The sequence below is a fragment of the Pelmatolapia mariae genome, linkage group LG9 (assembly GCF_036321145.2).
Source record: "Pelmatolapia mariae isolate MD_Pm_ZW linkage group LG9, Pm_UMD_F_2, whole genome shotgun sequence".
NCBI lineage: Eukaryota > Metazoa > Chordata > Actinopteri > Cichliformes > Cichlidae > Pelmatolapia > Pelmatolapia mariae.
In genome coordinates, this window is record NC_086235.1 from 15,508,855 (window position 1) to 15,526,255 (window position 17,401).

Sequence of the window (17,401 nt, forward strand, 5' to 3'; positions counted from 1 at the left end):
ATTTGTCTTTTAAATTTTAGCTGTAAATGTTTCTGTTCTTCTGCAGACCTTTAGGAGACTGTTGACACAGTCAGTAAGGTTATCACACCCCATCAGTGAGGCAGCTACAGGTTTCATTAGAAAATAAAAGAAAAAAGGGGAAGAGTTTGTGAAAGAGCAAACACCCAAACCAAAAAGATGCTTACCTCAGTTTCTAACTTGTCCACAGTTTTCAAAAACAGATAATGGTGTCGGATCTTAGAATGAGTGGTGAGCTCTTGCCGCACCAGATTGACTCCTTTTTTGTAGATTTCAGGCAGCCCATTGTAAGGCTGCCAAGCTTCAGCAGAATACAGCACAGCCGCAGCACAAACCAAAAACAGCAAGCCAGCAGCCATATTTCTCGAAATGCGTGAGAAGAGCAAGGCAAACCACGCACTGAGTGCAAACCAAGTTCTATTATAGGAGATTAAAACTCACTCAGTGGGGAATATCACAGAAGACCACGGTTGTCAAAAGAGAAGTGAGACTACATCCTAATGCATTATTACAATTAAGTGCTGGTTCACTAATCCAGATTATGGAAACAAGCCCAAAATGTGGTGACAAGCTTTTGGCACCAGGACAAATATAAGGTTTAGCAGTAATTAGTGCAAATTTTTTGTTTAGATGGCTCTTTGTTGTCACCTACACCAAAAAACAGTTGTATTTGGGCCAGGAAAGCAAATGGGATGGTTCGGAGTCAAACATAGGCCTTGTGGCCACTTAACACATGTTGATCCATGTACAGTGCATCCAGAAAACATTCACAGTGCGTCACTTGTTCCACATTTTACAGCGTTATTCCAAAATGGATTGAACACATTTTCCACTTCAAAATTCCACACAAAAAATGACTAAGTGAAAAAAGTTTGCATGTAAATTTTTGCAAATGTATGTACTAATATGTACCTTGTGTACTCTCAGCCTTTGCTTAATATTCTGCTGAAGCACATTTGCAGCAATTACAACCTCAAGTCTCCTCCACCCTCACAGTATGATGCTGCCACCACCATGCTTCACTGTAGGGATGGTATAGACAAGGTAGAGAGGTCTCTGGTTTCATCCAGACATGAAGCCTGGCATTCAGGCCAAAGAGTTCCATCTTTGTTTCATCAGACCAGAGAATGACACTCAAAACTGAGCTCAGGTGCATCATGTTTCCACTGATCACCTGTCAGATGCTTCTACTACTTGACTGGAGTCTACCTGTAGTAAACTCAATTGACTGGACGTGATCTGTAAAAATAAACACCCATGTGTGTGTGTCCAGTATATACAGTATAAGGTCCCATAGTTGACAGTGCATGTAGAGCAGTTGTTCTTACGCTGTGTTTCATTGAGACATGGATATTCTTTGTTGGCAAATTCAAATCTACTCTAACAATAAACTATGGCTGACTAAATCTGTGAAGACTAAAAAGAAATACAGCATCTGACCTGCACTTAGCTGCCAAGAAGCTGAAAACAGAAATTTTAAAAGCCAAGCCAAAGAACAGCAGCCATGTTACTCTGGATGGCTTTCATTCAGACTCTGAGCCACTAATGCTCTTAAGTGTTACAGTAATTAGAAAAACAGTTTTTAGTAATAAGACCCAGGAACTTCAGTGTAATCTCAAACATAGACAGCACGTTAACATCAGTCAGAGGGACATCCACCATCGTGGACCTGATAATATTTGTGGTCGTTTACTTAGATCTTACATTTTAGTCTTCACAGGTGCAGCACGTCCCTATTGTTAATGGACTGGTTCTTATGTAGTGCTTTCTGCTCTACCTGAGGGCTCTTGCCATGCACCAATTCACATAAGCACTTTCTTCTACGCTTTTTAAGTGCTTTCGATCAGGCATTCACACACATTCATACTTGTGATGCATCGGAGATCAACGGGGTTTGTATCTTGCCCAAGGATAGTTGGCATGCAGACTGGAGCAGCCAGGGATCAAACCACCAACCTTCCAATTAGGAGATGGCCTGCTCTACCTCCTGAGCTACAGCTACCCTACACTGGTGTGTGGGATGCTGTTTTAGTGCCCGTTCCTACATCTAGTTATCCCAAAACTCTAAATGACTTTACACCAGTCGTCCAAACATCAACTGTGATTAAAGTATTTGAAAAACTGGTGAAGGCAGAGATGTTAAGGCACACTGATCATGTGTTTAACCCTATGTTGCTTGCTTATGAACCGCATGGTGTCACAGTTCTCAAGCTGGTCTGTTTGTCTCACCTTTGCCTCCTGAAGGAGCTGATCAGTATAGAATTCGTATAGAATTCCACCCTATACGTAGAGCATCCAGTTCCAGAAGACACACCTGCTCCCTGTGATAATATGGCCCTTACTTAATTAATGGTTGCCTTGAATTTACCTCTGTTTTTGACTCCTGATATTCCCTTCTGTTTCCTGAAGTGTTCTCACTACCTAAGCTAATCCCACTCTGTGGATTTCCCCGCTGGTCACCTTGGAACAAACCACTCACTCCTCAACTGGATTTCCTGTCCAGCTTCCAACATAACAGCTCACCTGTAGAACAGTGTCGCCTTCCTCCCTGGCTAAGCATGAATTTTTCAAGTAAGCACCAATATATACTCATTGTCAATTCATTCCCTCCATCCCCATCTGTAGAGTAACTCTCATCTCCTCTATGACAAACCTTCCTCAGATTCAAAAGTGCAGTATCGTCCTTGTTGCTAGTTTGAAAATAAAATTTGGCCTGTAAAGAATCTGGATTTCTAACAAATATAAACAACACAGTCATGCATTGTTGCATTTCCTGGGTAATGCAACGGAGGGGTAACTTATTGCACACACACAGCTGTTTTATTCTTTTTATTTCATGTAACACATGGAATACATTTAGTTTAAAAGGAAAGAAGTCTCCTTTCACGTGCTTATCTCAAGTGAATAAGTGAATACTAAAAAAGCGACACTACAGATGAGTATACATGCAACCTCTTAACTAAGATAATTAAAGATTGCCTTTATAGTTTTTTGGATATATTTGTGCTGCAATTAGGATTGTATTAGCGGCCAGTACGAGACAACAGTGTAGGAGAGCCCGTGTGGTAGATCATTTGTCTGCAGTGCTGCAGTCTGGCTTGCTTCATCTCCTGAATCAAGAGATAACACAAAAAGATGTCTGGTGATTATTCACACTCGGAAAACTAAACAGACAGCTCCAGTCTCTACCACAGACCACACAGATCTAATCTAGGTTTTTGAGCCATCAACAGCAAAAAAAAAAAAAAAAAAAAAGGTTTATGCAACAAAAAGTATAAAATGTAAAAAAAAAGAAGAATTTTTTTAAACACATGAGTAAAATTACCTCTGTGAGTCTTGGTCTCTGGATACAGTGAACATATGGATTGGGTTCATCTTTTATCTGGTCTTCAAATGCTTTGAAGCAAATTGCACAATCCATCAGAGGCTGTGGAGCAATGACAACATAAAGAGCTTTAGTTCTGATAGGCGGTAAACTACTTTTGTTTTTTAATGTTAGCATTTACTCACTCGATCATTCCTGATGGGGCATCTCTGAGGGTCAGTCTCAGTTGTTCCTTTCGCACACCTGGTGGGTTTCAGGTGAACGTGATGGAACAAGTATTTCACACGAAATACATCCTGAAAGAAATAGAGGTAAATTTTATCAGGCGCAATTGCAATATGGACTAAAACCTAGCAGGTTTCATCGCTGATTTTTCTGTAGTAGTCAGCCCACACAAAGCACTGTGGTGCAAAGGTCATGTACAGGAAGGCAACAATTAAGGGCCAAATTTCAAAAACAGTCTGAGAAAGTGGTAAACAAGCAAGAAGACCAATGGGAAACACTTAAGCTTTAGTATGTTTCAGGCATACTAAATCCACTGCAGCTGTGCCCCTTGGCGTGCATCAACAGATAAACAGATAAATGTTTACTGTATGAGCCCCTGCGTAATTATGAGTGTCTGTAGATATGTAGCAAAAATCACTGTCTTCTTGGCAACAATACTCAGCTGAAGTCATCAGCAGATCTGAGGAACCGGGGATAAAATCTGCTGCAGTTCAGTTATCTGCCTCGCTCTCTCAGTCTCACATCTGTACAATCTTTGTTGGCTTTGTTTAGTCTGTTTGGCCCCCAAAGCTGCATCTTACCTTGCACATGCAGCTACATTTACAGCACTCATACCCCTGATAACAGTGTCATAGTCAAGATTGTTTTCAGAATAAATGGTCAAATTGCCTCCAGGTGCTTTATATTGTAGGGCAAAGAGAGTACAATGACACAGAGAAAACATCTACCATCTACTGTTGTTTCCTTCAGTTTTTGTCGTGGCCTGTATACCCAGGTTGACTGGTATTGATTGTCATCAATATATACAATTGCTAGAAGGCTTGCTGTGCCCAATGCTGTCATGCATCCATACATGACAACACTGGGGAGAAATACAATCAAGTACCATTTTGCATTGCTGCAAAAGAAAAAAGAATACTTTGATTTTTGTGGGTATCTTTGAATTCAGAATTTTTGTCGGTAGCTTATTGTCATTTCTATCAAATACTGTGTCATCCTTTTATTCCTAAAACATCCCCCACTTCATATCAGTCTAAAAATCCAACATGATTTTTTTCCCCATTCAGATTTGTTGCATTTTCAAAGTGTTCCTTTAACTTTTTGAGCAGACTGTAACTGTTTTGTTTTTCTGCACATAAACCTAAATGCTTGTGAATGTTTTAAGTTTCAAAGTTCACATAATCCAATACAGATGGGAAAACACGTTTGAACCTGAATTCCCTGGAGCCACAGAGAACTGTGGCTGAAAGCACTGAAAGCAGAATTTAAAGTATTTTTCTCTTTTTTAACATTATAATTCAATGTTGTCTTTTAGGTTTTAGCTAGAAACGTTTATGTTCTTCAGCAGAGCTTTAGAAGACTGTTGGTGCAATCAGCAAGGCTATCTCACCCTATTACAGATCTGATACTGATGTTTTTATACAGAACATTAAGCAAAAACATTGATAACACTGATTCTGGTCAAGAGTTTTCAAAAGAGTCGACAGCCAAATCTAAATGATGCTTACCTCCTCTTCTAACTTCTCCACAGTTCTCAAAAAGCGATAATGGTGTTGGATCTTATCATGGGTGCTGAGCTGTTTTATTGCCAGATCCACTCCTTTCTTGTAGATTTCAGGCAGCCCATTGTAAGAATCCTGAGCTTTGGTGGAGTACAGCACAGCAACTGCACAAACCAAAAACAGCAAGCCGGCAGCCATGTTTCTCTGAGTCTGGGAGGAGAGCAGGGCAGCTTGGAGAATAAAGACCCGCGTTCAAAACAAGCCCTTTTATGGCTTTAGGAATTACAAGTGAAACTAAACATACCTATCAACAACAGACCAGCTGCACTCACTGTTTACTTAATATCCCCCAGTTTCCTGTAATACCCAGGAGGCCACAGACTAAAACCTTCAGATGGAAAACATGCTCAATGTCATAATAGGAATTTGTTCTTACAATAGCTAACTCATCCAGAATACGATCTAAAGTGTGATTAAAGCTGTGGTTAAGCTCATTGACAATCTAATGATACATTTAAAACAGACTACCATCTTCAGCTTTTATGCTCTAGGAGCAGAAATATTCTCTGCAGGGATGGGGTTACATAACACCTGAGGATGCTTATGTAACAACTTCATTTCAATGAAACCACAACTCATGAAGATTTGTTAGTCACACACATTGCAGCAAATTATTACAGCAAAGAAAACTCATTTCATTCTACTTAAATCAAAGAAAAAGTAAATGCACAGGTATTACACTGTTGTAGCCGAGCCAGTTTTATATACTTCATAGATCAGAGTTCCCAAAGAGGCTTCATAATAATATAGTAAAGGAGAGAAGTAACAAACGTTTGTAAACATTTTATGGGGATTAGATTGCTTTTATCCAGTAACTTTTCTGGACCACAAATGATACCATGTGACAAGAGGCCCCACTGAGGGACCTTTCAAAGGCTCGTGGGCTAAAAAGATTGAGAAGTACTGGTTTAATAACTTGCCAATATCCTCTGTTTTAAATGCAAAACTTTAACATCGAGAATAATGACTAGTTGCACAGTTGTGTTCAGAAGATTAAATACATGTCATCAGATCAATAGTGGAAAAAAGTGAAATCATCGTCACTCACATGTTCTGACACAGAATAATTTATGTATTTATTTATATTTATAGTTACCACCACAGTGGGTTTTAAAAATAAAAAAGAGTAAGATGTGATCAAAGAACAGACTTCTAGCTTTAATTCAGAGGCTCTAATAAAAGTTTTATATTACCTGTATAATTACAGCCATTTTTATACACAGTTCCCCCATTTTCAGAGGGTTAAAAAATAATTGGACAGAAGTAAAGCAGATAAAAGATTTGGATTCAAAGTTTATTAGAATATAAAAAGAATGAAGAATATGTTCTTCACATGATAAATGCCTCTCAGAGTGAGTAGTAAAATATATAATAATAGTTTAATAACATTTCAAAAGACAAGATGCAAACATCATACGTACATCTATCAAACTACAGAAAGGTTAAGTGCAGACTGACAAGAATTTACCTGTCTGATTGTAGTTTTTTTTTAGATATTTTTAGAGACAAAGATACTAAATGCTGCATGTTTTCTAACAAAACTTTCACTCGTTGCCTGTTGATCCCAGAAGAACTGTTGACCCGCTGCTGTATCCCAGTTTCTTGCAGTGCTCCAGTCTGCCTGCTGTCATTGCCTGCCATTCATAACCAAGTAAAGATAAACATGTTTATCACTGCAGTGCGATTCATCACTTATGACAGGCCACGGTTAGAACTTTTGGAGAGACTGTATTAAAGGTAAAGCAGGAGATACTGACTTGTGTCATGGCCGGTTTACGGAGGCAGTGAATATACGGTTTGGGCTCTGGTTCGATTTCTCCTCTGTACATTTTGTAGCAGACTGCACAGTCCATCAGCGGCTGCATGAATGCACAAGAGCAAAACAGCACAGACAAGTTAGGGCAGGCCATTATCCTCGCATTCCACAGTCCTGAGCCGAGTAACTTGCCGAAAACTTACTTTGTCGTTTCTAGGCTCACATGCTGAGGAGTCAGTGGTCCCTTTTTCACAAGTGGTGGGTTTAAGGTAGAAGTGGTGATAGAAGAAGCTTACACCAAAACCCATCTTAGAAAAAAGAAGCAAAGCAACCCAGATTAGTTTTAGTTCATAAAAGCATCGTATTCTTTGTTGCTTATAGCACATTTCCTGATGATTTTAATCCAAATACACCATAAACCATTAAATAATAACCAGGTCTTACGAAACAAATGATAAAAACTGAGCAATAAAACTGGATGTGCAGTTCAGTACCTCATAGTCCGACTTTGAGACACTTCTTAAGAAGACATAATGATCTTGGATTCCAGAGAGAGAGTGGAGCTTCGCTAAGGCCAGATCTACTCCTTTCCTATACGTTTCAGGGAGTTCCTGTGCATTCGAGGACAAGAAGAAAGCTCCGACGCTGAACAGCCAAACCAACAGAGCAGCCATCGTTCTCCTTGTGGCCATAAGAGTGAGGGTGATGTGGAAAGAGCAACAGACAACCCCCTTCTGTACTGTTTACTCAAAGACAGAAGAACACCCTGCCCTCCATTTACAAGGGAGAAAAACAGGCGTTCCTGTTTTGATTATGCCTCAGTGTTGATCCAGAGTAGATGTCTGCATCCTCCCAACTTCTTTATTTTATCAGAAAGATTTTTGAAATCTAAAAAGTAGTTTTCTATCAGCGAATGATAATAAAGTAGTACTGATTTCATGTAGAAAGTCACAAAGTTGGATTGATAAAGTAACAAAGAGGACACATACTAAACTGATTTACATTATTTTACTGAAGGGAAATCTATTGGCGCTCCACAGGGTTCAATTCTTGGTCCTCATTTTATTTAACAACTGTATAGTTTTATACTATAAATAACGTAAAAATATAATAATTCTTGGCATAATTTTAAATGTTAATCATAAATATTAGCCGAACTGACCACCGACTGTATATAAAGGATTGACTAACCATTGTGATATTACTGGTTTGTTTGCCCATTTTCAAAGGTTTTGACCTGAGCATTTTAGAAAAAGTGAGTGAAGTTGCAGACTCATTGGGAAGGTTTCTATTGAGCTCAGAGGACCCAAACAGCCATTTTTAAAAACCAGAAAAAGTCTTTATGGCGCCATAGCAGTCACCCCCCAGTTGCAATTAAAAAGAATGTAGGTTTTAGGTACTTTTGCATTAGATACCAATTTCAGACTAGCAAGCATACATCCATCCTTTATATACAGTCTGTGGAAATGAGTGTTTTAATTTCCTCACATAATAGGTAAAAAAAAAAAGCTCATCTTCAGTCCCTGTCTATTAAAATTTCAGATCAAGTCAGGAACTGAAATTAATTGAAAACAGATACTTTAAGAACCATACAAATAAAAAGTGTAACCTTTAAAAATACTAAATGTGTAAAAATATCCTGCTCGCTGATAAACTGCTCGAAGACGGCCAGATTCAAACCTGGAAACTTTCCCTGCAGATTCTGCTCCATGTTATCATCATTGCACCATTTCACTCCTGCAGATTCTAGCTGCTTGTCTTTGGTAGCCGATGAGCTCATGAGTGAAGACAGAGGAGATGCTGTCTGTGTCAAAGCCTGATTCTTCTACCTCTGCAGACTGCAACCCAGTGGACAGGTTAGTCACCACCATCCCTCGGCTGTTCAGTCCCAGCCTTTCTAGCCATATGTTGTTGTAACTATCCACTGTGTTTTCATGTTAAAACACCTATGTGGATAATAATTATTCTTCAGCATTTCTTCAGCATAGACAAGTCATCATCTTCCATTGAAACAATGGGCAATCGCAGTAAACTGCAAGGAAATTTTTACTGACCAGTCAGGGATGAGACATTATTCCTTCGGGGCATGTGCAGACCATAGTGCAGACTGGTCGTTGGGCCTTACACTGTCACCATGATTGTAACACATCCAAAATGGCAAATAGGTTATTGTCACACGGTTAGTGGTCACATGCCTGCAAAACCTCCATAAATCGCTGGTAGGCAAGAAGTGAAGCAGCTCATTGCGGTGAGAACTGACCATCAGGGGAGAGCAGACCACTACCGGCACACTTTTGCACCGGAGGTTTTCGTAACGCTTTTATTTTGGTATTTCCGTTGATCTGTATAATAAATTTGCATGTTAGCTAAATATTTAGTTTCCTGTAACATTTAGATTTAACATTTAACATTTAGATTTAAATATAATATTTAGATTTAACATTTAGATTTAACATTTAAAATTGTGTTTTAAATATGAAAAGTTACAAATATTTTGCAAAATGTTGTAAAAAATGACTCGAAAAAACATTTTTGTAAGGTTTTGAGCTAAATGTGGAAAAATGTTGCCGGTAATTTCAGCATGTTTCACTTTACAAACGGCGCCCCATATGGCAGCCGCAGCTTTTTTGTATGACTCAGTGACCATATAAAGGAATTTTACTAGTTGATAGGTTCACCATAGTTTTGAGAGCTTAAAGTCTGGTGAAATTTCACCAACACATCTGTGCATTATATTGTAAAGATCCTAGTTAAAATTAAACAAGGCCTGGGCTGCATTTTCATGCAATTTCAATTTGTACCACTAGATGATGCAGTGGGCCTGTGTAAGCTTTCAACACATTTTTAGGCTAAAAAGAAAAGATTAAAAAGTTAAAAGGGAGCACTCAATTGATAAAATGTTGCCCCCTGGTGGTTAAAGTCTTAGTTAAATTCCCTGTGTAATTATAAAAAGTCCCTTTAAAACACAGGAACATGTCAGAGTCCAAATGTGTTTGAATGGCAGTGGGACATCCCTGGAAACACATGAAACAAACAGAATTAGACGCAGGTTTACTCGCTTACTTTAACCCAGTGAATTGTTATTCTGGACAGTAACCAATTAAAATGACTCAGGAAGAAAAGACCCAGCCTTTCCATGCTTTGTTATTTCTATATCCAAAATAAAAATTATTTACAAGTATAATTTGTCTCTTTCCACTAAATGTGCTCACACATTCTGGATTATAAACACAAAGCCCTTAACATTAGTGTAAATAAAGCATCATACAAATTCATTCTGAAACCAAACTATCCATTAATAAGGAAATAAACCTCCATATGCAGCCACTGTCGTCCATGTTTACAGACCGTCACGAGTAAAAGCTGATGTGTGGCAACCTCCGGTGGGCTTATGAAAGAGGAGACTATATTACTTTTTATTATACATGTTTATTTTTTGTTACTGGCTATAATTTGAAAATATGTCTTAAAAAAGATTCTAAACTTTCCATTGTTTGTTTGTAAACACATGATACAAATTTAGTTTATCATCATCTAAGCTAGAGATTTTTATTAAAGCAAACTATCCATTAATAGACACACACACGACCCTGAATTGGATAAGTGGAAGAGAAAACATGGATGGAGTGTGTGGTGACGCTCCATCCATGTAATCCATCTAAATATAAAGGATTTAAAAACATATCACGGGTCTGATTTGGGGCATTTTACATTAATCATCTGTAAGTCTTGTGGTAGGGTGACGATGTCCCTCTTTAAGTGGGACTGCATCACATCTTTATTCTTTCTCCTCCGTCCCACATCTCTGGAGTCATACAGCTCACCAAAAACATACAAGCTTAGCAGATTTTTTTGAATATGATAAAACTATCACTGAGAAAATGAATCAGCAGTATATACTCATATATTCTCTGTGTCCTGTCCAAACTAGTGTGTCTGTGGATACCTCTGATGGTTAAGCAATAACTGAAATTCACATTGGTGATGTGTCCCACACAAAAAAACTAAGCACGTCTATTTTGTTGGGATCTGGTTGCTCTAAGCGGAGCTGTATGTGGCCTATGAACTACAGTACAAAGAGCTTGACGCCCCAGTTGTAATGTATCCGACTCCTTCATCTGTCACTCACTAACACTGCTTTTCGTTTCTCTCCTCAAATATTTAACTCCTGTCTTCACTTCAAGTTTCTAAATATCACAAACACCTTTTCCTACATGTACACCCCCTTTCAGGCTCCAATGAGTTCAGTTACAAATACAACTATGCCTGTCCCAAGTTACTATGGTAAACAGGGCTTTTCTACTATACTTGAGCACTCAAAGTGTTTTATACGTCATGTCTCATTCATACACCACGTATTTCTACCCAAATGCATTCTGTTTAACATTCACACACATTCACGCTGAACGCATTGGAAAGCAAAGTGGGGTTTAGCATCTTGCCCAATAAGAATTATGCAGACTGGAACAGCCAGGGACCAAACTACCAACTTCCAGCTAGCAGATGATCTGCTCAAGCCCCTAGCCACCTGTTAAGTGCTCTGTGAGGGTAGAAACGTTTTTGCACAGAAAATAAAGTCAGCTGCCATGAATCAGATGTGCTAAAAGGCTGTACTGTTTTCTTAAGCGTCATACTGTCCACTCAAGCCCTGAGCTGGAAAACACCTAGACCACAGGTGGGCAACTCCAGGCCTCGAGGGCCGGTGTCCTGCAGGTTTTAGATGTGTCCTCGATCCAACACAGCTACCAGCACATAAAGGTCACACCAAGTGCAGGTTTTTTTTTTAACTAAAACTGAAACTAAAGCTTCAGGAATACTTTCATATCACTTCACACTTTTTGCTCACTGGCTTCCCTTCAGGTTTCTGGTTTTACAGATTTTATTGCTGAGAATCAGAAAGTTTCTTGGTCCTCTGCTCACACACATTGCTGGTCCCTCACTTTTAATATGTGGCCAACATTAGGAGTGAGACCTGTGCACCTGTCCACACTCTTGAATATACCGTCCATGTAATAGTAAATTGAATGCATGCACACAATCTGACTCACTTACACTCAGTCTTGATGTTTGTTTGCACATTCATTGAAACTATCATATTTGTGCCGCCAAACTCATTTTGCTATATTAAAAACTCTTGCATGTTGATTTTATGACTTTAGTCAAATACCAGATCATTAAGAGAAGATTGCTTCCACCTGCATAATTTCTGTTTGGTGGTATGGCTGCTCTGGGACTTTCTCTACCTTTCATTGTAAAAGCAGGGGAAAGGAGAGCAGCAGCAAGACGTGATAGGCGACAATCATAGCTGAGGCACCTGCATGACACTCCACTGAATTACTTTAATGTGCTATACGTGTTATTTAGTGTGTCGTTTTGTCAGTATTGTCCGTTGTCTACTCTGTTACGTACACCGAGTGTAAAGTGAAGAGCCCAGTTCCTTGTATGTGCAGTTGTACAGAAGACATATTTAGTCCCATCTACCTTTTCTCCTTCCTCCAAGGTGTTTTACATAAAGACAGCAAAACAGACAAACAATAGAAAAGAACTTTTATTTATCATCAATATTTGAACCATTATTGTACACGGGAACATCAGCAATAGCCTGAAGACTTTATTGCTTCTGAAATGAATCCACATACTTTTAATCATCAGCATACTTTTACAGAGTTTGACATACACAGACTGCCTTCACTCCAATCACAGGCACAAGAAGCAGACACAAAACTGACACTCAAACCCAACCTCTCATAAATATCGTCTTCACTGCCGTGGGCGTGCTGCAGCTGAACGTGTGCGTACAGAAGAAACAAATATTGTGTGATGTAACCCGATTAAGGCTTCTAAAGCAGCAATTACTCCACAGATTATAAACAGATAAATAACAGAGAGATTTTTGATTTATGCATGTCTCAAATGTGCAAACTACTGTAACGTGTGCCATCCTTAAAACACAGGAGACACCGATCACTTCATGGTCCCACAGGCACTTCAGATTTTGTGAGACTGTGACATGAAAAAGGCAACAAGATCACAACAACAGTGAAACTGGCCCGTCTGGAGGGAAAAGTAGTGCTTGAAACATGTAGGTGAGAGTAACAGGGGGCTGAATATTTAAACTATTTGACACAGTCAAAGCTTTAACCAATCCATGTCACACTGATGCGACATGAGAAAATCAAAAAAGAAACCTACAGATATATATATTTTTGTAAAAGCCTTCCCTCTCAGCAATGCATGAATATTGAGATTGTTTAGAAATTTTGTCGACCAGGCTGACACAATCGCGAGTGACATATTAAAAACGAGGAATGTCCTGCTGTGAAAATATTTAAAATTAGGCTGAAAATCCTTCAAGTTAGAGGAGATCTAACGTGACTGAAGTGCAGCTTATTTTTCTGACCACAAAACTATTTACACGAGACATTTGGCACAAAGAAACCACCGTTAACCGACCACACGAGAAATGAGACTTCAGAACAAACTACATTAGTGCCCTACACGTGTACGGGTGTGCGTATGTGTGTGTGGAGACATTTTAAAGTACACTTAATAAGCCACAGTGTCATTTTCCATTTTAAAAAAAGTGTTTGCACGATGAGAAGTGTGATATGATGGCATTAGTGTAGAGAGGAATTGCATTTTTTGTACAGTTTTCTTTTTTCTTATGGAACGTCATAACAGTCCCACAAGATCTCCCCCTGCTGGTGATCTTCACTCACCACAGGTGAAATATAAACAGAGCTACCATTTAAAATGCTGCATTTTCTGCACAAAAACAACAAATAGTTAAAGTAGGACAGGCTAAAAATCACTCACAGATCATTTAAGAAGCAAACTAAAGCAACACTGATTACATAAAATACAGTCATTGTTCAGATTTTGGTATGTTAAAAGTGCTACAAGCTTTTGGGTAAAGTGATCAGCTGTCTAAAATAAGACAAAATAAAGAAAAAAAAATCTTAATACCTTTATATTTCCTTCGTAAGGCGTTTGGTGATCTTAAAATGTGAAGAAAAGAACGTGAATAGCAATAACTCATAAAGCATAAAGGAATGTATCCCGTATATCTTCCACATATTCAATGTGAATCAGAGCAACTTTCAGGGCTAAAAATCAATCAATCGTACACGTCTATCTACTGTTAACATGTTTAACTCCGAGCTCGAGATAAAGTCATTTGATTCGGTATCTCTTGTCCCCTGAAATGTTTAAAATAAAAACAAATAAACTAAACAAAGAGTTTCCAGCTGCTTTTCCATTATTTGAGACACAAACTGTTATTAAAGCAGCAGAAAAGCTTCTTAAATAGTGAAAAGTTAAAAGCCAAAGCAACCTTTGACATACTGCATTTCAATGTCTTGATGATGATGATGAAGAGGGACAGCGCTTGAAGGACGCCGTCCCAGAACTCTAACTGCTGATAACTGACAGATTTTCGGTGCGATTTGACGATGCGAGGGCTCGCTGTGGATCACACCGGCATTTGCATCTCCGAGTACTCGTCGTGACACTCGCGCTCGTCAAACTTTGGCTCTGCGTCGTCAGCATCCAGCTAAAAGAAGGACAAGAAGTCAGAACCTGAACCAACTCCGAAACAGTTGCGACTCATTTAAATGACTATTTTATCGCAATTTTGTTTTATTTTTTAAAAATTAGTGAAATTTTGAACTTGTGTTTTGTGCTACCCATCTCTCTGTGGATCAACATCAGAGCCATAAATGTTATCGATATTATCAGTCAGTTCTAATCATAACATTTAAATTATGTTTCCTTTTCCTTTTTTACCTCTACAGTGTGTGTCAGCGTAAAGCAGGGCACTGCGCCCCCCTGTGGTTAACTTACGCATGCCATCTCTCTGACAGTGAAGACTCGTCGCAGCACAAACATCTTGACGGGGACGGTGAGGATGAGGACAAAGGGGAAAGCCAGAGACGCCGCCGTCGACATAACGGCCCACAGCACCGCCAAACACACCAGCTGGATGCAGGTGAAGAGATGCATGCGCAGCGTGCGGACCTAAAGGATACAGAGGTCACTCACATATCTGACAAGGACAACAGTTTCTGCAGGGAGCGCTCAAAAAATTCCCAAATGTAGATACGTATAACCTTTGCAAACTATTTTAGGGGTTTAAATAAACGTTTAGAGGTTGTGTGGGTTAACATAGATAAAGTCTCCCCTACCTGGAAACTGCTCTGAGGGAACTCAGGCGTTTTTAAGTGTGCAATAACATCTTTTAAACCTTTTTTTTTTTGTGACAGACCTCAAAAATCCTGAAACTTCTTTTTCTGCTTGTTGCTGCTACAGCAGAGCATCTCCATCCTCTCATCTCTTCTGTTCCTTTACTTTGGCTGTAAATGTGTGTTTTCATGTTCCTCTCACCTTGCGTACGTAGGTGTGGTCAGGGTGATACTTTGGTGGCATGAGCAAAAGCATCATCCGCTCCGTTAGCTGGATACCGTTGAGCGACATCACTCCCATGTAGAGGAAGATCCCGAAGAGCACGGCGAGGGGGATCTGACGCAGCAGGTCGCCGATCACGATCGACAGGCCTGACGGAGGAGAGCGTTAAAGGGTGAAAGTTCACACAGGACAGAGCCACGGGGGGGGAAGAAAAGACGGTAAGTCTGGAACTCACCAACTAAGATTGCAACCAGAAGCCCGGTGACCCGCTGCTCCTTCACCTCCTGGATGCGAGGTTTGTCTCCGGGAGCGACGGCCTTACTCATGACGGTGAGGGCGTTGACGTGGGTCACCGAGCGAACGGTCGCAGCGGCCATCCACGGCAGGCCGAACAGAGCTGAGGTGCCGCCCAGCACCACGATCAGAAGCAGGTCCAGATGGAAACCAGAACCTTTGACAAGCATGCGCTCCTTTTTACTGACTATCAGCCTGCAGGAAGCCGGGACAGAGCCAAACAGAAGAAACACATTTCAGATTAATCACATATGATGAGGTACTGCATTTTTTTTGTATGTGTGCTTGTTTATGTGCATTTTGATGCATTACAGAAGCTAAAACACTAAACACATCCTTTAGAAAATAGCTTAAACATCTGATTGGTAAACTTACGCCTTTTGTCCTCCACTTGTCCAATTTCCTCAACTTTTTTAAGGACGCACTGCACACCATGTCAAGACTTTTGGCTAATAGTTTTTTGCAAACGACCCTGTTAGTTTCATAGATTCAACTAAAGGAATCAGAACTAATTGTGTGTTTTCGTGACAGGCTGCTAGTAACAAAATCCCTAAAGATATCATTTCAAACTGGTTCTTTGCTAAATTGTTGGTTATGTGTAGACACAACAGTGGTTCATCCCTTGAGTTAGGAGTCTATTTTACGCTTGAATGACTCATGAGGTCAGTGTTGAGCAATTTAAATAAACAAACAAACAAAATATTCCTCTGAAAATGGTCAGGTACATGGAGTGGACTGGACATGAGTGGTAAAAGCAGCCAATGTCCAACAAAACACATCCAGAAATCTTGGTCAAGATGAAAAAATGATAAGAAATTCTGGCTCCTTGGAAGAAAAACAAATAGATGAGCAGGGGGTCCTTGGTCCTGGTCCTTGTTTTTCTTCCAAGGACCAGATGCATTTATTTCTTTCTTAGTAAAAAGTTACAAATAGTTCTCTACTAAACTTGTTTGAGCTTTTAGTGGAACCTGTAATGACCCCACATTTGGATATGAATCTGATAGTTTTGTCTTTTTAAAAACGTAACAGATTTTATTTATTTGATTACTGAATGACGTTCATACAAAACTATTGAAAAAAAGTCCAAAAAAAGTTGAGGAGGGAAAAGCTGTCAGTGCCCTCCACCTGTAAAACCATTCCTGGTTTGGGGTCTGTCCCTCTCTCAGTTGTTGCACCTCTAATGTGTGTGTTGTTAATTTCATTAACATCAAAGCAGCTGAAACCAATTAACAACCTCCTCTGCTACTACACTGACCAGATCAATATCCCAGGACTTTGACTTGATAGTGTACACAGGGAAAAATATAAAAAGTGTTCCTTAAGGAGTTTTTGAGCAGCGTATAAATGTACACCAGCAACTCTTCAAACATCTGCCTGTGTGATGCGGCTCCAGCAAAACTCACGTGGTGATCTGAGTCTCCATGAAGATAAGGATGAAAACCAGCAGAGCGGGCAAGCAGCAGGCAAACATCATCCAGATAGGGAATTCCCCATTTGATCCAAGAGGACTGATGAACCAGCCGCGCTTGTCGGGATTCGTCACTGAAAATCCACTGGGGACACTCAGTTTCTGTAAGGAAGACGCGAGACAAACTCCGATCAACCTCTGAGATAAGTTCCTTATTTTTCCAATATTTTGCATGATAAACACACTGCACGGTCCACTGAGTCTCACCTGTGTGTATGTGTCTTCTATGGAGTAATCCACCAGAACCATGATGAGAATGGCGATCGGTACCCCAAAGTCTCCAATAATCCTGCGTAACTAAACACCACAGATGGCACGGTTTAAAGAAGACTGCTAAATGTGTCACATCA

At 39.7% G+C, this 17,401-nt stretch overlaps 1 protein-coding gene across 7 annotated transcripts in view; it reads right to left on the reverse strand.

Annotated features, from left to right (window-relative positions):
- Positions 1–12,434: 12,434 nt before the first annotated feature.
- The window catches only part of slc4a2b (solute carrier family 4 member 2b), a 46,307-nt gene continuing 41,340 nt past the window's right edge, over positions 12,435–17,401 (reverse strand). For 6 of the 7 annotated variants that reach the window (XM_063483391.1, XM_063483389.1, XM_063483390.1 and 3 more), the window contains 6 exons: positions 17,259–17,348; positions 16,987–17,153; positions 15,525–15,778; positions 15,269–15,438; positions 14,729–14,902; positions 12,435–14,438 (listed from right to left, as the gene is read on the reverse strand). In XM_063483391.1, the coding sequence (XP_063339461.1) occupies positions 14,358–14,438; positions 14,729–14,902; positions 15,269–15,438; positions 15,525–15,778; positions 16,987–17,153; positions 17,259–17,348 (936 nt within the window). In that variant the 3' untranslated portion in view covers positions 12,435–14,357. The other variant, XM_063483395.1, reaches the window with a different exon arrangement.